Source organism: Protopterus annectens, chromosome 4.part0 (assembly GCF_019279795.1).
Source record: "Protopterus annectens isolate FY-2018-M chromosome 4.part0, PAN1.0, whole genome shotgun sequence".
Classification (NCBI taxonomy): domain Eukaryota; kingdom Metazoa; phylum Chordata; order Ceratodontiformes; family Protopteridae; genus Protopterus; species Protopterus annectens.
The window spans coordinates 906,603,580-906,631,556 of NC_056733.1; the positions used below are offsets into that span (position 1 = coordinate 906,603,580).

Here is a 27,977-nt window from a genome sequence, read left to right on the forward strand (position 1 = left end):
ATAGCACATTTAAAGGATATATGGTTAATCAGTTGAGTGGATTTAAACATCAAATTCCAGCAATTTTAAAATACTGATGGACAGTTAATCTGTAAAATGCAGTGACATGATATTTTACAACTGACAGCAGATACGATTTTAATTGTCCACAGCACTGACATAGAAAAGTAGGCTACATTATGTACAGCTAGTGACAGGCATAACAGCAGTCTGCTGCCAATCATAAACATGCTGAAATTCTCTCTTAAGATTGATGTTTAACTCTTTAATAGATTGTATTTCAAAAGGAGAATTGACCTGTATATTGTAAAGCTCTTGGATAGACTCAGAATATTTAGTTGGAATAAATATGAAGTACTTTATAATAAAAGTAATGATAAGACAAGGCTAAACAATAGGAAGAAATAAGTTTACTCAGTTCAGGAAAACACTGTATACTAACTCTGTAAGAATTAGAGAAACATAGTCAAGTGATTTATTCTACAAATCTCAAACATGGAAATATGAGTCTGTATGTGTCAATCTACAAATATGTGTATAAGCACAGAGATGAGCACAAGATAGTGACAACACACAAATATGTTTATCATCTACATGGCTAGATTTGACAACGTGCACATGTGCAAATACAGACATATTCATTTTAACTGATTCTAGTTATGATTATATCTTTTATTTAGAAACTTAATTTACTTTTTGTCATGCAAAGAAACTCATTTACTGCACCATAGCTAAGCTGCACAACAAAGGAAATACTACAATATACTTCAGTGGGCATTCTGAGTCTATCTTTTAATCAGTAAGCTTATCCTAAATAAAAATATAGTTGGTTTAATAGTTTTTGTTGGCAGAAAATTAAAACTGTTACATTTGAATGAATAAACGAGATGGGTCTTATATAAAAGTTTATAAAATATTTCTTTAACCTATAGTAAAATCTGTGTATTAAACTTATGGATTATATAAAAAGTCAAAAGAATACTAAAAATTGTAAGACTCTAATATGCATTATAAACTAGGGTTTGAAGTATATAACCAAATAGTCAAAGAAACATTGGATATAATAAGTAATTTATGAGTATTAAATTATCTTGAACAATAACTAGTTTGCGGAGCTTACCATATGTTTGTACTAACAAAAATTATATGTTTTTTTTATTAGTAAAAAACAATATCACAACTGTGTATGTAATACAATTTATTGATTCATGGGAAATTTACAAGCATATATCATTCAATTATTTTTTTTTTTAAATCTTTAACGTATTTATGTAAAATAGATTTCATTACAATCAATATATATTTGGAAAATATTTTATCTATAATCTATTAGATGATTAACTTGAATATTTGATGCATATATTACTATGTTAATAGTTCTGCCATGTACATATATAGAAAATCTATATTCACATCAGATTCAGAAATGATTCAATAGTTGATATCAGTCAGTCACTATGAATGGTTCAATGAAAATAGTATATAAAATGCATGTTTGTGTCTTTGCAAATTGTTCATATACATAAGGGAGAGAGAGAAGGGGAAAAGAAGATGACATTAGAGCAATTGGATGTCGGGTTTAACTTATTTGAGATGAATATACTTAGCTATATGATTGATATGTTCTTAAATGTTCATAATAAGGAATGTGTTTATATATATATATATAGCCTACAATTACTTGTGTTTAACTATGTATATAATATGTAGAACCATAAATATCATTCAACATATACTAGTTTATAATTTCAAAGGTCTCTAAGAGTACAAGAATGGAGCATGAGGAAATCTGTCTACCAAACATGAGGGTTAATGTGGTAGATATTTTGTTTATGTCTATCAGATTAGGAATGTATATCATTCCATGTGTGATGGGGGAAGGTTGAAAGAAAAGATTATATTAATCAAAATAAATTTACTTAAATCATTTTACACTTTTTCATTATGGCCTGAAATGAACATCAATATAAGAGTATTACAAAAGGGATTCAGTCTATTTATGATACATGAAATAAGGGGAATTTTGTTCCAAATACAATACTATAAAATGTACTTGAATATTAATATAAATATTAGCAAGCATGAAACTCAACAATAAACATGGACTTAACACTACTTTCACTGAACATAAATGGTTTAAATAATCCAAAGAAAAGATCAAACCTACTAAAATATCTAAAATTAAACAAAACACAAGTAATATTTCTTCAAGAGACTCACTTTAAAGATGATGAAAAGCATTTATGGAATCCAAATGAGTATACAACAATAGCGCAATCATCATATAAAACCAAAACTAGAGGAGTTAGGATACTATGGAGAAAAAACATAATTAATCCTCAAATTCTTTATAGCTATGAAGATAAAGAGGGGCTTATAACACTTGTTATAATAAAATTTAATAATAGAATCTGGACATTAGTAAATCTTTATTGGTTCCCAGGAATAGGAAAAAGTACGACAAAGAAACATCTAGACTTTATTAGTAAAACATATAAAGGTAGCTTGATATTAGGTGGTGACTTTAATTGCATTCTTGATAATTCAGAGACCACCAACAAAACAAAATTACGTATAACTCCTATAGCAAAGCTACTCAAAAATGGGTTGAAAATCACAATTTAATAGACACATTCAAATTTAGAGAAAGTCGCTCACTGTTATTTTCGCACCAAGATCACAGATTTACAACCCAAACAAGAATAGATAACATTTTTATTGCACAAGACCTTGATGCGAAGATAAATAGTTTTACAATCATACCATGTTCCTTATCAGATCATAGAGCAATCCTTATTAATATTCAAACAAATTTAAAAAAAAAATTAATACAAATGACAAGAATTCCAGCATATATTATGAAACTAAAAGAATTTAAACCTTGGCTACTCACAGAGTTGAAATTCTTTCTAGACACTAATCTCACTAATGAAATCAGCATAGTTATGGTATGGGATGCTCTAAAAGCCTATATTTATGGTAAAATTATCACATGGTGCCAAAATAAACTAAAAGAATGGGAATCAGAATTGCTCAACATACAAAATCAAATCCTAAAAATAAATAATAATAATTTAACAAATGCACTGACTAATAATAAGAAAATTAATGATCTGCATAAAAAGTTTAATGAAATTCTAACACATAAAACTAATCCAGCACTAGAAAGATTAAAATTAAACTCATATGCTGTTTCTCCTAAACATATGCATAACTTGGCGATAAGAGGATAAGAGTTAAAGTACAATCTAAAAGAAATAACATTACTACTATTATACATGAAGGAAGGCAGAACAAGAAAGTGTCAGATATAAGTGATATATTAGATGCTTTTAAATACCATTTTACAGAACATAAGATGGAAAGAACTCAAACAAAAAACTTTAATGTAGATTTGAAACCCGAATTGATTAAAACAATCCCAGAAAATTTAAAATTAGAACTTCAAAAGCAAATTACTCTTAAAGAAATTTCAGAGAAAATCAAAGAAAGCAAAAATAATAAAGCTCCAGGAATGGATGGTATTATAGCTGAAATATACAAAATATTTCCATCTTCTATAATCTCAGTCTTCCAAAAAACCTTAATAGAAATACAAACAAGCAGCACCATTCCATCATCTTGGAGATACTCAATTACTCCTATAATAAAAGAAAATAAAGATGCATCAAAATGCAGTTCCTATAGACCAGTTTCATTACTAAACAATGATTATAAAATCTTTATGGCTATTCTAGTCAATAGAATCAAAAAATCTATGATAAAAATTATAAATGAAGATCAAACAGGATTTATGCATAATAGGTGCACTTATGATAATATACAAAGAATACTAACTATTATTGACTATTTAAATAGAGAAAAACAAGAGGTCTTAATAGTTTCATTGGATATAGAGAAAGCTTTTGACTCCTTAAACTGGGATTTCTTGTTCAAAATATTAGAATATTATGAGTTTCCTAGCTCCTTTATTTCATTAATAAAGAACATATATAAAAACAATTTAGCATATGTAAAATTAGGACCTTTCATCTCTGAATCAATAATAATGACAAAAGGCACAAAACAAGGTTGTCCCATGTCCTCCATATTATTTGCATTAGCCATTGAAATAGTTGCCATTTTAATACCGAAACAATCCCAAAATAGAGAGTATAAATTTATGTAATCAATATAATTTAAAAATAACATTATTTGCAGATGATATACTTCTTACCACATCTACTTCTAAAAATTCATTAAAATAATTAGATATACAAGTTGATAAATTTCATTCAATTTCAGGATTACATTTTAGCAAAATGAAATCAAATTTTATGATATTGAATAAAAAAATGATTTTCAAATAAATGATAATCATATTATTGGTAAACAATCTCTCACTTTAAACTATCTAGGTATAACATTAAGTACAACATTAGAAAAAAAAATTAAATATAAATTACAGGGAAATCATAGACACAATAAAGTCAAATATAATAAAATGGAAGAAAATATACATAACATTTGAAGATAGATTGCAAGTAATACAAATTATATTACTTCCAAAAATCCTATATATAGCACATGCTATTCCAGTAATACCAGACAAATATATATTTTTAAATAAATAAATACATTTTTATTAAGATTTCTTTGGCATCCTAACAAAAACAGAATAGCTTATACACACCACATTAGACCATGGAAACTAGGTGGGATCAATTTCATGGATATTGAAACTTGCATCAGAGCCTCCATTTTTAAAATAATTATAAATTGGATAGATCCGTGCTATTCTTCTAACTGGGAATCTCTCCACGCTGTTATTTATTCAAATGAAAATACCATTTTAAAGAATTTAATGATAGATAATCATATTAATAAACCATGGCATATCTTATGCACTAGCCTTCAATATAATCTAACAAAACCTACTAATCTAAAATACTTAAATGATATGTATAATTCATTTAGAAGATTTGTAACTTCTAATACAGATATAAAGTTATGGCTAGAACTGTTATAGCCTTTCAATGTAACAAGAAATTTTCCAAACAAAATGCATAGGACGGTTTTCATTACTTGGGAAAAGAAACAATTAATTTGCTGGCAACAATGCATTAATGAACATAAGGTTTTGGATAGTCAACTTACAATAAAAACTTATAATCTCGCTACATCAGACTGGGTATTATTACAAAGCATATTACAATACTCACAAGATCTATGCAGAATAATTAACAATTCTTCTTTTAGAGATAAACCTACACTTATAACTCATTTATATGAAATAGTATACAATAATCAAAATTGGGAAAATTTGATATCAAAATTATATAAAATTTTAATAAATTATAAAGTTAAAATCAATCAAAAATTTGGGAATCATATAACAAAAGGTCATTCAATAAATTTATCCCTGGAAAACAAAAACAAAATACTAAATTCTGTTAAATTGACATCCAACATACAATTTGGGAGAATTTACACATGGAAAGTTTTGCACCAATCTTTTTTTACACAAAATAGATTAAAAAATGTAATACTTCTAATAATGTTACATGTTGGAGATGCTTGCAGAGTTGTAAAGCAGATTGGATACATGTATTTCATGACTGTATTAAAGTTAAAAAATTTTGGGAAGATGTCAGCAATTTCATACAAGCCATATTCTGAGATACATTAAATAATAGCAATCTCTACCTACTATGGAACATTCTAGCAAATGCTAGAAAATGTATTACCAGAAAATGGAAATCAAATCTGGAACCATCATTTAAAGAATTTCTGCTAATATTGAAGGAAACTACATCACTGGAAACCAGAGTAAAATAACTAAGAATAGCACCAAGATGATGGAACAAGAATCCATGGGAAAAATACTATCACTTATTGAGACACTAAACTTGAATTCAAACTCTTAATGAGAGTAAATGAAAAAGGAAAAAATGATCTCTCATTAATGTGATGTTACTCTGACTAGGCTGATCAATATAATAATTTAATTTCAGGCCAACTGTAAATATTGTATATAGTTAATCACACTGTTTTACTTATCAGAAAATGTATTAAGATTATTATACAATGGAATTATTTGAAAGAGTAATAAAAAATAATTGGAGTAAAAAAAAAAGAATCTACTCCACTGGTCTGCTGAGTCCCCAGACAACTTTAATTTCTTCTCTTTCACTGGTTCTTGTAGAGCCGATGAAAGACTAACTTCATACATCACGATCAAAGAGGAGTCAATAACTGATGCCGAAGTGTGTCTGTGTCTCACGTGATGTACAAGTTGAACAAAAACTGTAGGGAATACAAGATGTATATATTTTTTATTTTAAGAATGGATGAGCATAAACCAAAGATCTATGTGTGTGTGTGTGTGTTAGTGTTAGCAGACAGCCCAGCAAAGGAACCATCATCATCAACAATGTAAAGAAACAGCAGGACATTCCAAAGAACAGGTTTAAAAAATAACTTAAGTTTGCATGTTTTTTGCTGATCCCTATATATTTTAATTTTAATTTTATTTTATTTGTATTTTTTCCGTGGTAGAGCACTGATCTCCAAGGACCTTTTTTGTACTTAGCCCGGGAGCATTGTTTGGTTAAATGATTTGCTCAGAGTCGCAGTTAGGTAATGAAGACTGAGAGAATCAAACAGAGGTTAAGATGCAAGATTACCAACTGAAGACATAGGTTCGAAACCTGGCTGGGGAACAAATGAACAGCAGAGAATCTATGACAAAGACCGACCTTCCAATCTACTTCCATAATATAACATCAATTGTACAACCCATTTCAGAAATTAACTTAAAAACTACCTTCTTAATTCTAGCTCCTGCTCATGTCAGGACCCTACTTAATACCCCTCACCTCTCTCTACCACTCATTACTCCAAATCTGTCAGCCTTCCAAGACATATACACACTGTAATTGTAACACTATTCATGCATTTATTACCAGTCTAGCTCTGATTGTTGTAATACTATAATATACTAGCAGGAACCTAATTATGTATTTTACTCAGCTTTTTACTACTGTATTTAAGTTTTCATATAATTACTGTTATTGTAAATATGAGCAATGATATAACTATGTTATTCTTATTGCTTTTAAATATTTTTTCTTGCCTGTGAATGTACACTATAACTTTGCAATGTTCTTGTTCTTTGAATGAATGCTCATTGATATCCTGTATGTATGTTTATAGGTTCATAGGTTAATACTAGGCTATCTGCCGTAGGGCATTTATAAGCCTAGCCAGAGAGTGTTTGGCTTTCGCCACCCATTTTAAATTAATTTTGCTATGCCCTTTTTTGAGGTTAGTATACTGTGCCTCTGTCTAACAGTGACACAGAAGTGATACCCGGGGTAAACCTACGATCCCCCATCCACTCATCAAGATTCCTCTTGAAGAGAGTCGATGAGGGACTCTGCCTAACCTGGACTGGGATTTTATTCCAGAGTGGAGGGAGCCTCTGGGTTATGAATCTGTCCCTCCAGCATGTCCTATTTATTTCAGTGCTGAGGTTCAATTCTCTTGAGCGCTTAGCTCGATGGGATTTGGATTTTCTGAGGTGCAGCATGTCCATTAATTCTGGGTTGGACATGGCTTTATACATCAGGCACAGATCGCCTCTGAGCAGGCGGTATGCCACTGAGTAGAGCTGGAGTTTCTTTAACCGGGCAGCATATGGCATCTGTTTGAGCCCTTTGATCCTCTTGGTGAGGTACTTTTGGGGTCTTTCCAGTTGCTGCAGGTGTCTGGTAAGGTACATCCCAAAAGGGGCATTGTACTCAATTATGGGCCTGATGAGGGATGAGTAAAGAGGCACGATGACCTCCCCTGATCTAGATATGAATCCCTTCATGATTAGGTGGGCTATATAAAATGTTTTTCTAACCACTTTGGCCATGTGGTTGTCAAATGAGAGATTGCTATCAACTTGGGTCCCCAGGTCCCTAATTACTTCTTCCGTACTTAATGGATTACCACTTATGTGGTAATTTGTGGGCACTTTGTTTTCGCAAAAGGGGTGGACTAAACACTTTTGGCATTTAGCTTGAGGCCATGGCTCTGGCACCAGTTGTTTGTTTTTATGAGGCCCTTTTGGAGGATGCTTGTGTCGGCTGGAGAGTCGATTATGGTGCCCAGTTTGCAGTCATCTGCGAACTTGGTCAGCCACAGTCCTTCCGTGTTGGCCTGTACCTCTGAGAAATATATACCGAACAAGAGAGGTCCCAGGACTGAGCCTTGTGGGACGCCACTTGTAACTGGTTTGGAGTCTGACATGGCTCCAGCAATTCTAACCATGTGGGTTCTGTCCTTGAGCCAGTTTGCAACCCATCTAGTGACATAGGGGTTTATATTTAAGCTGGTGAGCTTATCTATAATGCCCGATTGGGGTATTATATTGAAGGCTTTTGCGAGGTCCAGGTAGGCTGTGTGGACCACCTTCCCCTTGTCAATGGCCTTGGTGACTGTTTCAAAGAAATTGACCAGGTTTAAGAGGCAAGATCTGCCCTTAACAAAGCCGAACTGGGTAGGATCCAGTGTCTGTAGGTCCCCAATATCTTTATTTATAAGGTCCATGATGATCCTTTCCATAGCTTTGCAGCCCAAGCTAGTCAGGCTTATGGGGCGATAGTTTCCAGGATCCGTTGAGGCACCACCTTTGTGGAGAGGGACCACCGTTGCTGTACGCCACTCTTTGGGTACATATCTTGTAGTAAGGCTGAGATTGAACAGTAGTTTTATGTTTGGGTTTAGCTCTTCTTGGAGTTCATGTAGGACGCAGCTCGGGACACCATCTGGTCCCATTGATGCTGTGTTTTTTGCTTTGGAGAGGGCGGCTCTTACCTGAGCATCTGAGATGTCAGGGGGGCAGCACTCTGCTGGGATAGATATTAGCCCTTTTGGTGGGGAGTTTGGGCTGAACCTGTCAGCTGGGATGTTGGCAATGTCTGTGGGTTCGGTGTATTTTTTGTCATTTTGGACTAATTCTGAGCATATCTGGGAATTCCCACCCAGGTTCCTAACATAACTAAACAAAGCCTTGTGATTATCCTTAGTGTCCTGTGCAATTTTTCTCTCGAAGCTGGACTTAGACGATTTTATGAGTGCCCATAGTTTTTTGCTAATACTGATCAGAGATGCCTTCTCTTTTTGGGATTTTGCTCGTCCACCAGACAGGACGTCTGCCTTTGGAGGATTGGGTCTTGGTTTTATTTGGGATTGCATGATCCATGCATTCCTGAAGGTGTTTATAGAATGCATTTATAAAGGATTCTGCGGTCTGAGCCGTATTTTCCACAGGCCCGGGGGCTTTGAAGGATTCCACCTCAGTTTTGAGGAGGGTGAAATTTTCTTTAGAGAAGTTTTTCACAGTGGTTTTCTGGGCAGGGGGTGGGGTCAGGATGCGAATATCCAGTGAGATTTGTTTATGGTCTGATCTTACCAGTGAGGGATACACTTCTGGTCTGGAGCATAGAGTCCCCATGTTGGTGATGATCAGGTCCAGTATGTTTTCCCCTCTTGTGGGAGTGGTAACAAGTTGTTCCATAGCATTTGAGTTTATAAATTCTAGGAACCTTTGGGCTAGGGTGTTGGAGCTAGAGTAATGCTCCCAGTCTATGTTTGGGTAGTTGAAGTCGCCCAATATAATGGTGTTTGGAGAGACCTTCATATTTTCCAGTGTTCTCAGGAAGGCCAAGTGGGGTTTGTGGGTTTGGGAGGGTGGTCTGTAGCAGGCTATAAACTGGAAGGCAGTTTTACCCACTGTTAGTTGCACATGGATAGTCTCTGATGCTTCGTGCTGTGCCACCCACCTGGAGGTGTGGGTATCTTTGATGAATATTGATACTCCCCCTCCTTTTGTGGTTCGGTCCAAGTTTTGGGGCCGAAAAGCATGGTATGAGGTATAACCTGGTAGTGCAGGGGTGCTCTCGGGAGCCTTGAACCAGGTTTCTGATACTGCACAGATATCGATGTTCTCCATGCTAAGGAGAGTTTCGAGTGCATGCATCTTGAGGTTTAGACTTCTGGCATTGAGTAGCATTACTCTTAGTTTCTTATCCCTTGTGATACCTATGGAGGTGGGTTTGTCTTTTGAGCCTTGCCTAAAAAAGGCACTATGGGGGTGGCAAGAGCCTTTGTCAATATCCGAAAGCCCAAGGGTGATAGGTGCAAGCCGTCCCTAGCGAAGCATCGTGGCTTGTCGAGCATGTCATCCCAGGCTGACAGGCATTGGATCCCCTTTGAATGACACCAATACTTAAGCCAATTGGCATCATTCTTGGTGAAGGTAAGATGCTACTCAAGGTCAGGGTCATACCGGCCTGGGCTACATGCTCAGAGAGCTCCTCTATGTCTCTTTTCATGTAGTCCAGGGAGGTACATCTCAGGTCATTCACACCAGTATGGACAATGACTGAGTCATATTTGTACTTGCCTTGGAGTGACCTGAGTGCTTGTGTTATGTGGCGGATCCTAGCGCCCGACAGGCAGCTCACCGTGACCTTCTCCTTGTTCAGCCCGGTGAGCGGGACGTCAGTGTGCCTGATGATAGTCACCTATTACAAGTGTATCAGGTGTGTTGTTTAGCTTTAAGGGCTGTGACTGCTCGGCACACTGGCTTTGTGAGCTATGTGTTGCACGTGTTTTGTTTTGGGGTAGCGGTTGCTTGGGTGTCTGCTTTGGAGGTCTCTGCTGCTTAGGCAGATTTTTATTTAGAGCCTCCGAGTATGTTTTTGTGTGTTTATATGTTTGGTTTGCTGTCGTGGTAGGTCTATGTGAGACTGGAATTGTAGTGAGTGTGGTTTCCTTTTCCTCCTGACTGGTTACGCCAGTACTGAGTTGAGAGAGCTTAGCCTCCAGTTTGGTTATATGGTTGCATCTCTCACATGTGTTGGAATTTGTTGGGAGGAGGAGAGGGTTGTCTGTGTACATGAGGCAGTTGTAACATTGCCTCAAGATTCCCAGATTCACCAGCTGGACCGGAGAGGAGATTGACAACTGACCATTGGACATGCTAGAATAGTATTGGGAATTCCTTTATAATTGAAAAAAAAAGGGCCAATGGGGAACAAGGTACTCAAGGGGAGTTTGTGAGGGTGTAGTGCTTTTAATTTTTTAGCGCTGACCTAAATAATTGCTTTAGTGAGCAAGTGCCAGGTAACTTAAATGCAATGTGCTACAGGTAACTTAAATGCAAAAACGACAAACAGTAACTTTCATTCAAGTGAAACAAGGAAATAAGTACAGTAAGCAATGCAGATATCACTAGGGATCCACAGAAGCGCTGAAAAGCCGCGTTTTAGGTGGAATTAGCATTTCAGGGAAATAAGCAAACAAATGTGTATGTGTGTGTATATATATATATATATATTGTTTTTACTGGAGCTTTTCTCCTCGGGTCTCCACTGAAAATGGGCCTTTGGCTCAGCTGGGCTAACCCGATTAAGAAATGACAAATAAATATACTATGGGGTTCTTCCCACAGAACCAAAAACAAAGCCACTGAAACCCAACCATTCCAAACACAAATCAACAACAAGATAGTTTCACAGGTGAAAATACTGTCAGGTCTCACAATTCTTAACTCAGCGATAATATACTTTATTCATCCAAAACAAGGTCGTCAAGAGTTGATTTTGACTTGGGGCAGTTATTTGTTTGCTTTATATAAATATAGATTGGTTCTTCAACAAACATACATGACACAACAATAATCACATGCCAGAATGTCTGAAATGGATTTCTAATAACACAAAAAAGTAACTTAATTTTTATTTTTAAATCCCATAACATCTTCCATACAAGAGGAGATCACATGCCCCAAAAATTATTACAGTCACCACCTAGGTCGCTGTCTGTATCTCAGCACCTCATGTCTGTTAGAGAAATATAATACTGCTGTTTATTTGCAACAGAATTGTACTTCCCATCCCTCGCACACATTTTTTTAAGCAGTACAATATAACTATTAGTGCTAGAGCTCTCAATGTTCTTGTATTATGTCTTGTACTAATCTGTTGTTTCCAAGATGCTATCTATCATAGCAATGTTAGCAATCTAAGAAGTTGCTATGCGAAGCACTACAACAACGGCAGTTAAGAGAACAGAAAGAAAACATCCCGTTATTTCTGTGCCACCAAATAAAAATTGTCAGGACAAGTAATACATTCAAATAATAAAGTAGAGCATTGCAATCATATACTTCCCCCTGCAGGTAGTATGACAAACTACCACAATAAATACTACTGTTTTGAAGTTAATTAGTCTTGTGATTTTTATGGCCATCAGGTATTGTTAAGATCAGTAAAATATATTTGTGTGAAGTATTAAACATAGCGGTTAAATGACTTAGCTGGCCATTTCCTTTTAAAAACCTATGTTTTTATTTTACTTTACCTATTTGTTGACTAGGAAACCCCAGTGTACACAATTGTCACTTTTAGGGGGTGACCCTGGACCAGTGTCTAGTTGTGTCTTCCTCGGGGTCACATACTGGGAACATGTAGATGGTAGGAATCAAACCCAGTTTGGCACAGAGCAGTCTGGTAGTTGACACAGCTGATTAAGACTAAGAGCTCTTAATGAGCTGCTTTGATTCCTTTCGCCCTGCATTTGTCTAACTGCGTGATTCTGGCCAGGTCACTTGGTCATTCACTGCTCCTGGGTTTACCCTGAAGCTGGTCAATGGAGATTAGTACCCTATACTAATAACATTCAAACTGAGATGTATTTCAGATTGCTTGGATTGTTTTCTAAAAGAAGCACAAGCAAAGATACTCTGATTTTCAGTAGGTAAGAACTGTTCAACATATCTTCTGTACCGACCATGATGTGTAAAAAGATAAGAATTATGTGTGTGTGCAGTTTTGTTTAACACTATTTTAAAAGGAGAGACCCCATCAGTGTCTTGGAAGAAAGCTGTGGTGGCTGTATTACCCAAACAGTGTAAAGATTCTTCAGACCCAACTCATACCTCTGAACCTCTTAAAGCAAGAAATCTGGACAAAGCCACAAATAATGGGGGGGGGGGGATAAAGGCCCAAAAATAGGTGTTACAAACTTATAAAGTTAATAGACACATAGGTTATGCATTAGCATTAATTTTCTGAAGGATATGAAGTCTGAAACGCAAATGTCTGCCATTATTTTCTGACTTCAGACCTCAGTGGTTTGCCAGAAAACCACAATTTTATGAGAAATGAGTAAAAAATATGAGATAAAAATCTGGGCATTCTGCAAAAATTTGGACAGTTGATAGGTGTGACCCAGCTTCATATAGAACCATTTCAATTTTAAACCATGATTATAAACTGCTTATGTATGTACAAGCTAAGAGAATGCAAAAGGTGTTGCCAAAAGTGATAGATCTGTATCAACAGGGTTTTGTGGAGAGGAGGCAAACACATGAAAAAATCTGAATAAAAGAGCCAGCCAGTCATAGCACAACACAGCAAAATGTCTTGGTTAAACACAGAAGAAAACTTTCAGAAGTTCGAGGTAAGTGAACAGATTTAATGCTACAAAAACAAGTTTAAAAACAGAGATATGTGCTTTCATGGCTTCTTTTCACTGGCTGCTTCATCAGATCTAACTAGTAATGCACGAACTAACATTTAAAAAGAGATGCACTGTTACCTCACCAAGTCACGTGACTTCAGTATAGGTCTTAAGGGAACAGGTTCATTTAAACCAATCCCTTTATCAGCTGTAATGAAAGGGTTGGTGACATTAGAACCAGAGTTGTATTCATAGAAACAAAATGGATTTTAGAAATGCAAGCTGATAAGGGGATTGGTTTAAATCAAGCTATCCTGCACATACTGGTACACGAACAGAATCCACCATTACACATAACACACATATCCATGTCTCAACAATTAAACCACTAAGACAAAACACCTTAAAACCTAATGTCCTAGTGAAAGGCGACTCACTAGTGAGACACACAGATGTCCCCTTCACCAGGCTGGACAAGAAGAAGGTCACTGTCAGCTGCTTGACAGGTGCCAGGATCTGTCAAATCACTTATGCACTTAAGTCACTCAGCAACAATTATTGTTAATGACTCTGTCATAATACATGTTGGAGTGAATGACTTGAGTCGTACCGCTTTGGACTGTATGAAGAGAGAGACATGACTGAACTCTCAGATTGTGTCCCAGGCAGGTATGTCCCTAGCCCTAAGCAGCATTCTGCCTTCACCTAGGTTGTTGCCACAGTACATATCACTCTAGAGAGGTCCAGTATCTGACAGCCTGGAAAGACATGGCCAACAGACCACACTGCTTTGCCAGAGATGGCCATCACCTGTCTCCTTAAGGTTTTTGGATACTTGCAAAGATGCTTGCCTCCCCCATAGTGTTTTTTTAAGAAATGTCAAAACAACAAAACTTCTGACATAAAGAAATCCCACTAGAGACGCACTCAGGGTCATGCTGCTTAATGCTAGGAGCCTAAGAAGTAAACTGTACTCCATGGAAGCAGTCCTCATCTTGGAAGAAGCTGACATCTGTGCAGCCACTGAGACTTGGTTCAATGCCACAGAGAGCACTCCGGCCATACAAGGCTACAATGCCCTTCACACATTCAGACCTCAAAGCAGCATGAAAGAACCCAAGGCAGAGGTGTGTCCATCTTCATTAAAGACAAATGCACTGCAAGACCGGTCAAACAGTGCGACTCTCTTGAACTACTCCAGGTCCAAATAACTATAGGCAAAATACCCTACCACATCATTACTAGCTACAGGTCACGCACCATGAACCAGGCCTGGCCTGCAGAGTGGTCTCTGACTCTGCCCTAATGGAAATGCTGCATATCTGCAAATCAAGTGGGACAAGAGTCACTCACTCCAGGGATCTCAACCTAGCCTGTTACATTAACAAAACATGTTGGAGAGATAGCTATATCTTAGGTTTATAGGTGTGTACTAGGCTAATGGCCCTGGAGCCTTTACAAGCCTAGCCCATAGGATTACCTTGGTATCATGCCACCCGACCTTAGTTTCCAGTGCCTCTGTCGAGTAAAGCCACTGGAGTGATCCCTGGGGTGAAGTTTCTATTTCCCATCCACTCATCAATATTTCTCTTGAAGAGTGCCAGTGAGGTGCTCTGTTTGACATGTATGGGAAGTCTATTCCAGAGCATGGACAGTCTCTGGGTTATAAATCTGTCCCTACAGCATGTTCTGTTGATTGTGGTAATGAGGCTGAGGTCTCTGGAGCATCTGGTGCGCAGGGACTGGGATTTCTTTAGATGCAGCATTTCTAACAGAGCTGGCTCAGATATGGCTTTGTCAAGCAGAGATCACCTCTAAGTAGACAATATGAGACAGAGAATAGTTGGAGTTTTTTTGAGTATGTCCATATAGGACAAGTGTTTAAGGTCCAGGATCCTCTTTGTGAGATACTTTTGCGGCCTCTTCAGTTGTTGCAGGTGTCTAGTGAGGTACATGCCAAATGGTGCATTGTACTCTATGACTGGCCTAATGAGGGAAGAGTAGAGGGAGACAATGACCTATTTCTTCCTGGATGCAAAACCCTTAGTAATGAGATATGCCACATAGAAGGACTTTCTGACCACAATGGCAATGTAGTGGTCAAAAAAGAGGTTGCTGTCAACCTGTGTTCCCAGATCTCTTATAATGCCTTCTGTGTTCAGTGGACTAACATCAATATGGTAATTCATGGGAACCAGGCTTTTCCCAAAAGGGGTGATGGCACTGAGCTTAAGGCCATGGTTCTGACACCATTAATTGGTCTCAGTGAGGCCTTTCTGTAGGATGTCATCATCACTTGGGGAGTTAATAATAGCTCCCAACTTGCAGTTGTCTGCAAACCTTGTCAGCCAGAGTCCCTTTGTGTTGGCCTGGTCTTCAGAGAATTAGATACCACACAGGAGAGGACGTAGGACCAAACCCTGTGGGACTGTACTCATGACTGGTCGGCAGTCTGACTTGGAGTCAGCTACTTTCATACTGTGAGTTCTATCTGTTAGCCAGTTTGCAGCCCGCCTAGTGCTATAGGGGCCGATGCCTAGCTCAGTGAGTTTTTCTATGATTCCTGAGTGGGGAATGGTATCAAAGGTCTTGGCCAGATCAAGGTAGGCTGTATGAGCCACCTTGCCTTCATCCACAGCTCTGGTGACTGACTCAAAGAAGTTGACCAAGTTGAGCAAGCATGATCTACCCTTCACAAAACAAAACTGTGTGGGATCCAGAGTTTGAAGATTCCCTATATCCTTGTTTATTAGGTCCATGATGATGAATTCCATAGCTTTGCATATCAGACTCATCAGGGTAATGTGGTGATAGTTCCCAGGGTCTGTAGTCGCTCCCCCTTTATGGAAAGGGATGACTGTAGCTGTGCACCATTTGGTAGGGACAAAGCCTGAGGTGGGGCTGTGATTGAACAGGGCACACAGATGAGGTGCCAGTTCACTCTGTAGCCAGGGATTTTGTCAGGTCCCATAGAAGCCGTATTGTTGGCCTTGGACAGTGCTGTTTTAACTTGTGCATCAGTAATACTGGGTGTCTGGCAATCTACTGGTATTGTGATTGGTCCTTTGGGGAGGGAGAGAGGTAAAGTTGGCACTGAATCTGTCGGCCAGTATATTGGCAATATCTGTTGGTACGGTATAGGAGGGACCATTGTGCAGTAGCTCAGAACAAATCTGGGTATTGCCATGGAGATTCTTTACATAACTATAGAAGGCCTTGTGATTGTCTTCCCTATCTGCTGCAATTCTGTTATCATAGCTAGCTTTAGAGGATTTGATGAGGGATCTCAACTTTTTGCTGAGGCTGATAAGGATTTTTTCCAGTCTTGGGACTTCACCTTATTCCACATCAGTTTCCTCCTTCTGTTGTAGAGTTTGTTTATGGCAGGGGACCACCAGATTGGCTTCCTTTATTTTGGAGGAGAGCATCTTGGTTCTATTGGGTATGGCGAGATCCATGCATTTGTGTACGTGTTCGTACAGTGCATTGGTGCATGATTCAGCAGTCATGCAGCTATTCTCCATTTGCATGGGTGCCGTGAAGTTAGCCACCTCTGTTTTTAGGAGCCCAAAGTTAGCTTTGGAGAAGGTTTTCATGGTGGTTACCTTTACGGGGGGGGGGGGGGGGGGGGGGTTCCAAGGTGATTAGTTTGCGGTCGGATCTAACTAGTGAGGAGGTGACTATTGCTGTAGAGCAACGGTTGCCCATGTTAGTAATGACCAGGTTAATGATATTGCTACCTCTAGTGGGGGTAGGAACGAGCTGGTCCAGGGCATTGGAATTAATACATTCCAGGAAACGTTTGGCAAGGGTAATGGTACATGAGTAGTTTTCCCAATTAATGGAAGGGTAGTTGAAGTTGCCCAGTATGAGAATGTTAGGTTGGACCCTAATATTCTCCAGAGTGCTTTGGAATGTGGAGTGTGAGTCTTGGGACATGGTTGGAGACTTACAGCAGGCTACGACCTGAATCCCTGTCTTACCCATTGTTAGCTGCACCTGAAGTATCTCTGATGCATTATGTTGGGCTACCAGTCTGGAGGTGTGTGGATCCTTTATGAATATGGAAATACCTCCACCTCTGGAGCTTCAGTTCAAGTTCTGGGGCCAAAAGGTGTGGAATGAGTTATAGCCTGGTAGTGCAGGTATGCTTTCTGCTGCCTTGAACCAGGTCTATGTTACAGCACAAATGTCGATGTTCTCCATTTCAAGCGAGCGCTTTTTGAGATTTAGACTTCTAGCATTGAGCAGCATGACCCTCGGATTGCATTTGTTTGTAGCTGTTATGGTGGTAATTTGGTCTTTGGAAGACCGCCTAAAAAGGCACTATAGGGGTGACAAGAGCCTTGGTCAGTATCCAGAAGCCCAGGGGTGACAGATGCAGGCCATCTCTGGCAAAGCATCGAGGTCTGTCAGTCATGTCATCCCAGCCAGACAGATACTGGATCCCCTTAGAATGACACCAGAAACTTAGCCAATTGTTGAAATCAATAATTTTCTGCTTGTACTGTGATATCATTCTGGGTGATGGTAGGATGCTGCTCAAGGTAGGGTCATACCCAACGGGGATACAGAATCTGAGAGCTCCTCTATGTCTCTTTTCATGTAGTCCAGGGAGGTACGTCTCAGGTCATTCACACCCACATGTACAATGACAGAGTCATATTTGTACCTGTTGTTGAGGGACCTGAGTGTATGTGTTATGTGGTGGATCCTGGCACCTGACAGGCAGCTGACTGTTACTTTTTCCTCATTCAACCTAGTGAGTGGGACATCAGTGTGCCTCACTATTAAGTCACCTATGACTAGTGTGTTGGGCATGCTGTTTTGCCTTGGGGGCTTTGGTTGAGTGGCACACTGTTTAGGAGAGTTATGTGTCTCGTGATTAATGTTGTGTTGTGGTGGTCCCAGAGATTGCTGTTCCTCTGGAGCAAGGTACCACTTCATGTGAAGCAGAGCTCCTCAATGACCTTATTTAAGAGCAACCTTGACAATTGGATGGGCGACCATAAATTCCTCCTGGGGGTGGCACCTTTGTCCCTCATGGACAGGGGTAGTCGGTGCTGATCATAGAATCACTCTGCTAACAATGACCATCTAACTACATGACTAAGCTTGTAAAGACCCTAGGGCCATTAGCCTAGTAACCTTCTATGAACCAGTCAGAAATGAGTGTCCTTGGCCTCCCTTCTCCAGTGCCCTGTCAATGAGAGGGGCAATTCTGTATCTAACAGACCTCCACATGTTGATTGGTGTAGCTCCCTTTACCCCTGCAGTTCTTCTGCAGAGAGGGAAACGGACTGGCTGCCCCTTTGTTGTCACATACCCACAAACTACAATTGATTCCTCCTGCATCCACTTTACCCCTGGTACTCAGTTTGCCACATCACTGTACTGATGAGGTCATAATGACTGCATTCAAGAATGACACCTCACTTGTAAGGCAACTGACTGTTACTTTTTCCTCATTCAACCTAGTGAGTGGGACATCAGTGTGCCTCACTATTAAGTCACCTATGACTAGTGTGTTGGGCATGCTGTTTTGCCTTGGGGGCTTTGGTTGAGTGGCACACTGTTTAGGAGAGTTATGTGTCTCGTGATTAATGTTGTGTTGTGGTGGTCCCAGAGATTGCTGTTCCTCTGGAGCAAGGTACCACTTCATGTGAAGCAGAGCTCCTCAATGACCTTATTTAAGAGCAACCTTGACAATTGGATGGGCGACCATAAATTCCTCCTGGGGGTGGCACCTTTGTCCCTCATGGACAGGGGTAGTCGGTGCTGATCATAGAATCACTCTGCTAACAATGACCATCTAACTACATGACTAAGCTTGTAAAGACCCTAGGGCCATTAGCCTAGTAACCTTCTATGAACCAGTCAGAAATGAGTGTCCTTGGCCTCCCTTCTCCAGTGCCCTGTCAATGAGAGGGGCAATTCTGTATCTAACAGACCTCCACATGTTGATTGGTGTAGCTCCCTTTACCCCTGCAGTTCTTCTGCAGAGAGGGAATCGGACTGGCTGCCCCTTTGTTGTCACATACCCACAAACTACAATTGATTCCTCCTGCATCCACTTTACCCCTGGTACTCAGTTTGCCACATCACTGTACTGATGAGGTCATAATGACTGCATTCAAGAATGACACCTCACTTGTAAGGCAACTTTGCTCAACACCCACCACCCTGTTGCTGTAACATCCCTTCCTCCATTCTTCCAGGATTCTGGAGCAAATATCCACCATGCCACAGAGCTGTTACTATGAATCTGCCTAGTTATAAATAAGAAAAATAGCAATAGGTGTGTGTGTGTGTGTGTGTGTGTGTGTGTGTGTGTGTGTGTGTGTGTGTGTGTGTGTGTGTGTGTGTGTGTGTGTGTGTATGCATGCACGCATGCAAGTGCATGCAGGGGTGGAACAGAATACAATAATAATAATAATAAAGTAAAACTTTACAAGTATTTATATCTAGGTGATTAAGGACTAGGAAAGGAATTTCTGGAATACATTAAATCTTTTATGAGTTAGAGAGTAAATAAAGAGGAAATGTCAGGTCTTTAAGTACAAGGTATTAATTAAACTTTCTTGAAGTGATCATTATATCTTTTTTTATATTATGCATGTGTATGTGTATGTATGTATGTATGTATGTCTCTCTCTCCGTGTGTGTGTGTGTGTGTGTGTGTGTAAAATGTATATTAGACATGCATAGCTTATTGTGATGAAACAGTGCATTCTTTTATTATGTTATTGTTGGTTGATAGTTTTCAAGTGACCAAAAGTCTAACAGTGTAGCTACCCTTTTCTTCTGATCACCCCTCGAACTAAAGTCCTAATCTGCAATATATACATACAGATCCCTACACACCAGTCAGTGTATAGCATATTTTTGTAGCTGACTACAAGAGGTGGGGTGGAAATTGTCCATTTTGTAGAAAAAATGCCTGACATCATTTATTGGGAATCAGAAAGCCTCATTCAGGACTTTGGCAGTGCTATTGTTCCTGACATAATGCTTTCCATCTGTGCTGAAGGCTTGCAAAACTCTCCCACAAACATCCCTTCTCGCTGTCAGTCTCATTAATCATATGATAAGACAGGAATCCTGATGCATCTCTTAGCACTGCTGTCTACTTCTGGCTCAGTTCCCCCCTTTCCACAGACGCATACTTCATGTCCCAGTGTCTGTCAACATACAGGTTCATGTCAGCACAATAAAAGTTATGTTTTTAACATCTTAGAAGAGTTTATTTAAGACTCTGAGCATAAGGTACATAAGAAACTTCACCTAGTTTTTGACTGCGGTGTTTCCTGTTGCTAACCATGAGGCAAGTGATAGCAGCTGGACTGATGCTTGCGTCTGTCTTAAGCCAGATTGAGGGTAAGATCTCTCTCTTACTTTTTGTAATTTGCTGTGGTTTCTGAATTGCTAAAACTTCACATGGGTTTGTAAAATTAAAACGGAGAAGTAAAGAGGGTGTTACATAGTTTTAAAACCGCAGTACTTTTCTGTTATTCCAGAGAAAAAGTTTCAGTGCTTAGATACAGAAAAATTAATCCGTTATCACTTGAAGAAAATATAGCAAAGCAATGTTATTCATGAATTCTTTAGATTTTGTTCCTGGCTTTTTTTTTTGCTTTTGTTATTGGGACCCGCAATCTGTATGGAGGGTTCTGATCAACTATTCCCTTAGCGTTGCCTTAAGAGTGAAAATCATTTTGGAAAAATGATTGAAGAGTTTATTGAAAGCCTTCTTTTAAAGTAAGAGCTGCATGACATGTTTCTAGGCTTTTCTTTCTTCCATGTGCTGTTAAATTTGCTCGTACAAGTGGAGTAACATGGGAATGCCTGGGCTTCCAGAGCCTTGCGTAACATCGATTATCTGTTAGTTGTCTGCTGTGCAGCTCTGACCATGAAGCAGCTGTTAGCAGATGTGAAAAGACTTCACTTTTTCCGGAAAGAGAGCAGTTATTTGCAGGATCCATATTCCTTTTTATCCATGGAATATCTGTTACTTCCCCTACTCATCAAATGCATTTAGTTAATACAGAAACAAGGAAGAGGGGTACCAGAACCTTTAATGTTGCACAAGGCAGATTTTGTTTCTGTTTTATGTAAAATATTCCATTGCTGTTTTTTTTAATTATGACTTTGTTCTCCTTACATGTCATTATACCTCTCACGTGTACCTCATTACAAAGAACAGATCCTCATTTGGGATCGTAAAACATTAATGTTCCTCGAAGTTCCACATTGAAAGGGTCTGTCAGACATTCAGTATTAGCAGTTTTTTCTAACTGATATCCATGGTAAATAGAACTGAATTATGCTAATCCATTAAAAGAACTATTATACAATTAAAAATATAACATTTTAGCTGTCCTGTGAGCTTCCTAGATGAAGTTGTTAGTAAGTGTTTCACATTTTGCACATTTGTTCCACATTATGGAAGGTAGTATTCCTCATTTTGGAGATGGAAGGTTGAGAGCAATGGTGGTTATTAGGAAAAGAAGTGCCTCTCTCTTTCCCTACAGTCAACGTGCTCCTGCAACATTACCAAGAAGTGGACAGAGACTTTAGGTTTGTAGTACCTGTGAGCTCCCTGCAGTCAGTGCACCTACACCATTTCCTGCAGTGACCTCTGCTGGGGAGGGATGGGAATACAGTGTATATGAGCTCTGTACAGTCAGTGCCCCTATATCATTACATACATTGACCCCTGCTGTTAGAGGCTGGGACTGCAGTAGCCATGGTTTCCCCTTTGATAAACCAAGGCACACTTGATCATGCTGAAGTAGTTTAGTCACAGCTGATCAAGAACACAAATCAACATAAAAAAAATCTACATTACTTGAAAAATGCCCCCGCGCAAAATGCTAATTCCACGGTTATGTGGTCACACCATGATGGATAAATTTATTTATTTGCAGTATTTTTACCAGGATAGTCCATTGGCCGAGAAGAGCCCATTCTCAATGCAGTCCTGGGGAGAAAAGCCCCATAAAGACTTTATACAACATAAGACAAAACAGCTCCATAAAGAGATTATACAATGCAAACTAAAATTTCAAGTTTACAGTAGAACCTTAAAGAAGAAAATCAATAAAAACAGTAATATTGACATACATTTGATTAAACAATGGAAATATAATAACAGCGGCAACGATTTTGTCTGAGTTGTAGGTAGCAGATAAGGAAGAGCTGCGTGGAAGTAGAAAGGAAGTAAAGAAAGGAGTGGCAGTGCGAGAGTAGGGAGGTAGCGACGAGGTGGTGTCGCCGCAGTACGATGAATGAGAAGAGATAAAATAGGGTATAGTGCAGAGGGGAGACATCAAGAAAGTTCCCCAAGTATATGAGACGCAAATGAGGTGAGGCCTAGAGGGAAGTGAGGTAGCGAAAACAGGTTATAATGCAGAGGGACTTATGTGGGATGAGAGATGGGAATGAAGTGAGGTCTCAAAGGTAGTGTGGTTAAAGGAAAACAGTCCCAAAACAGTGAACAGCAGTCTCACATACACAGCAACATCACACTAAATTGCAAACAATAGCAGAAAGCTTGAGAAAGAGCAGCAATGAAGACGCTTCACAGAAAACTTGGAACCCAACCAAATTTCTCTTGATGACTCACAGGGGTACCACAACTGTGAGCTCCCCATGGACAGGGTTGACACATTATTACTTGCAGTGACTTCTGCTGGGAAAGTCTGGAACTGCAGCAGCTGTGAGTTCATCTGCTATGAGTACCTATTTTATTTATGTATTTATTTTACATTTGTTGACTGGGATAGTATGTCTTTGTGTGAGCCCATTTTAGCAGAGGCCCTGGGAGAAAATCTCCAATAAAACAAGAACAACATTGACGGGGACAGTGTTGGTTTTACATAGAATTTAGAAATATTTAGAGACAACAAAGAAAGTACAATATACAATAAGCACTTTAGTGAAAAGGAGAAAGTTATTGCAATATATTAAACTTGTGTTTATATATATATATATATATATATATATATATATATATATTTTTAATTTTTTTTTTGAGGGCAGGGGTCCAGCTTTAGTTCATCATTTGAGTCTAGTATAGTATGTGTAAATATGTATAACCTTACAAAAGAAAAGGAAAAATAAATTATCAAATTATACTCTTATTGTAGGTAGCTGATAGGTGTTGTTAACAAGTGGGAGTGGGGTCTACATGGAGACTATAAAATTTAGGAGATGAAATTTGATGTGGGCTTATGTGGTATTAGCCTGGCTTGGTGCAGGAGCAGAGCCAGCTGTTAGTGAGGTGGTCTTTGAGCAGAGTTTTGAATTGGTGTTGGTTGTTAGCATTTAGGATGCACTAGGGGACTGAGTTTCAAAGTTTAGAAATGTGGTGGGAGTAGACGGCATCCTAGGCTTTGTTGTTGCTTTTGGATACTTGGAGGAGTGTTTTATGTGAGGATTGGAGTTGCTGAGTGTTGGCATATGGTTGGAGTAATTGTCGTATTGCTGGGGTTCTGTTTGGCTGGTATATTAGTTGGTGGGTAAACACGAGTTGGGTAGAGGTTAGCTGTTGTGGGAATTCTAGCCAATTTATTTGTTGTAGGGCAGAGCACTGGTGGGACTTATATGGGGAGCTAGTGGTGAACTTGGCTATTTTATTGTAGGCCGATTCATGTTTGGTAAGGTCAGTTTTGTTAAGGTTTGTAAAGATGGGAGAAGCATAGAGAACAATAGATAAGAGATGAGTCCTGGAGATGCTTAGTTTAGATTGGCTAGTTAGGAAAAGATCAATTCGGTAGAGAAAGCCTAGTTTGATGTGTGTTTTTTTAATGGTTTAAGAGAGGTGTAGGTCAAATTTTAATTTGCTATCAGTTATGACCACCTAGTATTTTGGTATGTGGGCTGGTGTTTATGATTGTGTTGTTGGAGGAGTGGATTTGAAAAGTGGCTGAGGGATTGGGTGTCCTGGTGAGGAGAAAGAGCACTAGTTTGGTCTTGTTTGGGGTTGGTATGAGGTTAGTGTTAGTTAGCCAGGATTCTACTTCTACACCGTCACTTATAGTGACCCCTGCTGGGACATGCTGGGACTGCAGTAACTATGAGATTCCTCACTGTCAGTGTTCCTCGATCTTTGCTTACAGTGCCCCTAATGGGAGAGGATAGGTTGTTAGTGCAAGTAATCTTATGTATTTTGATGTTACTTTACTGTGTGGAGATATGCATACCTGTTCATCTTAAAGCTGCTGTGTGTGTAGAGTCTGACTCTTTGAGGCCACATTTTATTTGCTAGTGGGGTCATGTTTGGGTACGACTTGCCTCAATGCAGCGAAAGTCATTCTACTTCAGTATCACGTAAGAAACTATTTTATGTGCTTGATGAAAACAGAAATTAAAATACTCAATCACATTTTTTTTCATTTCAGAAATTGGCTTACTCCAACAGTTTCTTAGAGAATATCAGAAAATGTTAATATAGGCATAAGGAAGAATGAAAGAAAACATATCTTTCTGTTGATGTGTATATATTCATGTATAGGTTCTCACTGCACGTTTTGTCCTGGTATGATGGTGAGATAACAGAATACATTAGCTTATAATTACATTTATAGCTTATACTACATGTGCTGTCTCTTGATTACCGCGGTGGTACAGCGGTAGGGTTGTTACCTCACAGCAAGAGGTTCTCCCGTTAGATCCTCGCCTTGGCTTGGGAGTGCCTTTTGTGTGGAGTCTGCATGTCCTCCCTGTGGTTGGGTAGTGTTCGAAAGACATGCGTGCGTAAATGGGCATGCCTTCGTTGAAGGTTGGGCGTTGAGCTGGCACCTCGGCATTTCATAAAAGTCTACTGCCAATCATTAGCGGACCGGAGTTCATAGGTTCATAGGTTCATACTAGGCTATCTGCTCTAGGGCATTTATAAGCCTAGCCAGAGTGTGTGTGGCTTTCACCACCCCTTAGGATGAGAATACTATACCCATTAGTTTGCTGTGCCTCTGTCCAGCAGTGACACAGAGATGATTCCCGGGGTAAACCTACGATCTCCCATCCACTTGTCAAGATTTCTCTTGAACAGAGTCAGTGAGGGGCTCTGCCTCACATGGACTGGGATTCTGTTCCATAGTGTAGGGAGTCTCTGGGTGATGAATCTGTCCCTCCAGCATGTCCTATTTATATCCGTGTTGAGGTTTAAGTCTCTTGCTCTTGTGGCTCTGGTGGATTTGGATTTTTTGAGGTGGAGCATGTCCATTAATTCCGGGTTGGACATGGCCTTGTATGTCAGGCACAGATCACCTCTGAGCAGACGGTATGCGACTGAATAGAGCTGGAGTTTCTTCAGTCGGGCATCGTATGACATATGTTTGAGCCCCTTTATCCTTTTGGTGAGGAACTTTTGGGGTCTTTCCAACTGCTGCAGGTGTCGGGTAAGGTACATTCTGAATGGGGCGTTGTACTCGATCATTGGTCTGATAAGTGAAGAGTACAGGGGTACAATGACCTATCCTTATCTGGATGTGAATCCCTTCATGATCAGGTGGGCAATGTAGAAGGTCTTCCTAACTACTTTGGCAATGTGAGTGTCAAAAGAGAGGTTACTGTCAACTTGGGTCCCCAGGTCCCTGATAACTTCTTCCGTGTTTAATGGATTACCACCTATGTGGTAATTAGGGGTTACCTTGTTTTTCCCAAAGGGTATGACTATACATTTTTTGGCATTTAGCTTAAGGCCATGGCTCTGGCACCAGTTATCCATTTCTATGAGACCTCTCTGGAGGATGTCTGTGTCTGATGGAGTGTCAATTATGGTGCCCAGTTTGCAGTCATCTGCAAATTTTGTCAGCCACAATCCCCCTATGTTTGTCTGCACTTCAGAAAAATAAATGCCGAACAAGAGGGGGCCCAGGACTGAGCCCTGTGGGACACCGCTCGTGACCGGCTTAGAGTCTGATATGGCACCAGCAACTCTGTGTGTTCTGTCCTTGAGCCAGTTTGCAACCCATCTTGTGACATATGGGTTTACATCTAAGCTGGTGAGCTTTTCTATGATGCCCGAGTGGGGTATTGTGTCGAACGCTTTTGCTAGGTCAAGGTAGGCTGTGTGAACTGCCTTACCCTCATCAATGGCCTTAGTGACTGTTTCGAAAAAGTCGACCAAGTTCAAGAGGCAGGATCTGCCCTTGACAAAGCCAAATTGGGTAGGATCCAGTGTCTGTAGGTCCCCAATGTCTTTATTTATGAGTTCCATTATGATCCTCTCCATAGCTTTGCAGACAAGGCTCGTCAAGCTTATGGGGTGGTAATTTCCAGGGTCCGTAGAAGCACCGCCTTTGTGGAGTGGGACCACAGTTGCCGTACGTCATTCATTGGGTACGTATCCTGTAGTAAGGCTAAGATTAAACAGCAGTCTTATGTGTGGGTTTAGTTCCTCATTGAGTTCGTGTAGCACACAGCCGGGGACACCGTCCGGTCCCATTGATGCTGTGTTTTTTGCTTTAGAGAGAGCAGCTCTCACCTGGGCATTTGAGATGATTGGGAGGCTACACTCTGCTGGGATAGATATTTCTCCTTTGGGGAGGAGAAATTTGCACTGAACCTGCCTGCCAGTATGTTGGCAATGTCTGTGGGTTCAGTGATTTTTTTTATCATTTTGGACTAATTCTGAGCATATCTGGGAGTTTCCACCCAGGTTTCTAACATAGCTAAAGAAGGCCTTATGATTGTCTTTTGTGTCATTAGCGATTTTTCTCTCAAAGTTGGCCTTGGATGATTTTATGAGTGATCGTAGTTTTTGCTAGTATTGATCAGAGATGCCTTCCCTTTTAGGGATTTTGCTCTGTCATGTAGTAGCTTTCTCCTCTTGTTGTAGAGTTTGTTTATGGCTGGGGTCCACCAGACTGGGCGCCTGCCTTTGGTGGAAAGGGTCTTGATTTTATTAGGGATTGCTTGATCCATACATTCCTGGAGGTGCTCGTAGAAGGCATTTGTAAGGGTTTCGGCAGCGTGGGTTGTGGTTTCCACTGGCTCGGGGGCCTTGAAGGATACCACTCCAGTCTTAAGAAGTGTGAAGTTTGCTTTTGAGAGGTTCTTCACTGTGGTCTTTTTTGCTGGGGTTGGGGGTGGGATGTGGATTTCCAGTGAGATTAATTTATGGTCTGATCTCACCAATGAGGGATACACTTCCGGTGTGGAGCATTTTGTCCCCATGTTTGTGATGATCAGGTCTAGTATATTTTCTCCTATTGTGGGAATGGTGACTAGTTGTTCCATAGCATTTGAGTTTATGAACTCCAGGAACCTTTGGGCTAGGGTGTTGGGGCTTGATTAATGTTCCCAGTCTATGTTTGGGTAGTTGAAGTCACCCAATATGATGGTGTTTGGAGAGACATTCATGCTCTCCAGTGTCTTCAGGAAGGCTGTGTGGGTTTCCGGAGTTTGAGAGGGTGGTCTGTAGCATGCTACAAACTGTAGGGCAGTTTTACCTATGGTTAATTGCACCTGGATGG

The 27,977-nt window shown here is 39.4% G+C and overlaps 1 protein-coding gene across 1 annotated transcript in view; it reads left to right on the forward strand.

Annotated features, from left to right (window-relative positions):
- Nucleotides 1–20,609: 20,609 nt before the first annotated feature.
- The window catches only part of LOC122799664 (melanotransferrin-like), a 560,015-nt gene continuing 552,647 nt past the window's right edge, over nucleotides 20,610–27,977 (forward strand). The window contains exon 1 of the mRNA XM_044068867.1: nucleotides 20,610–20,874. Within this exon, the coding sequence (XP_043924802.1) occupies nucleotides 20,817–20,874 (58 nt within the window). The 5' untranslated portion in view covers nucleotides 20,610–20,816. The remainder of the gene's footprint in view (nucleotides 20,875–27,977) is intronic.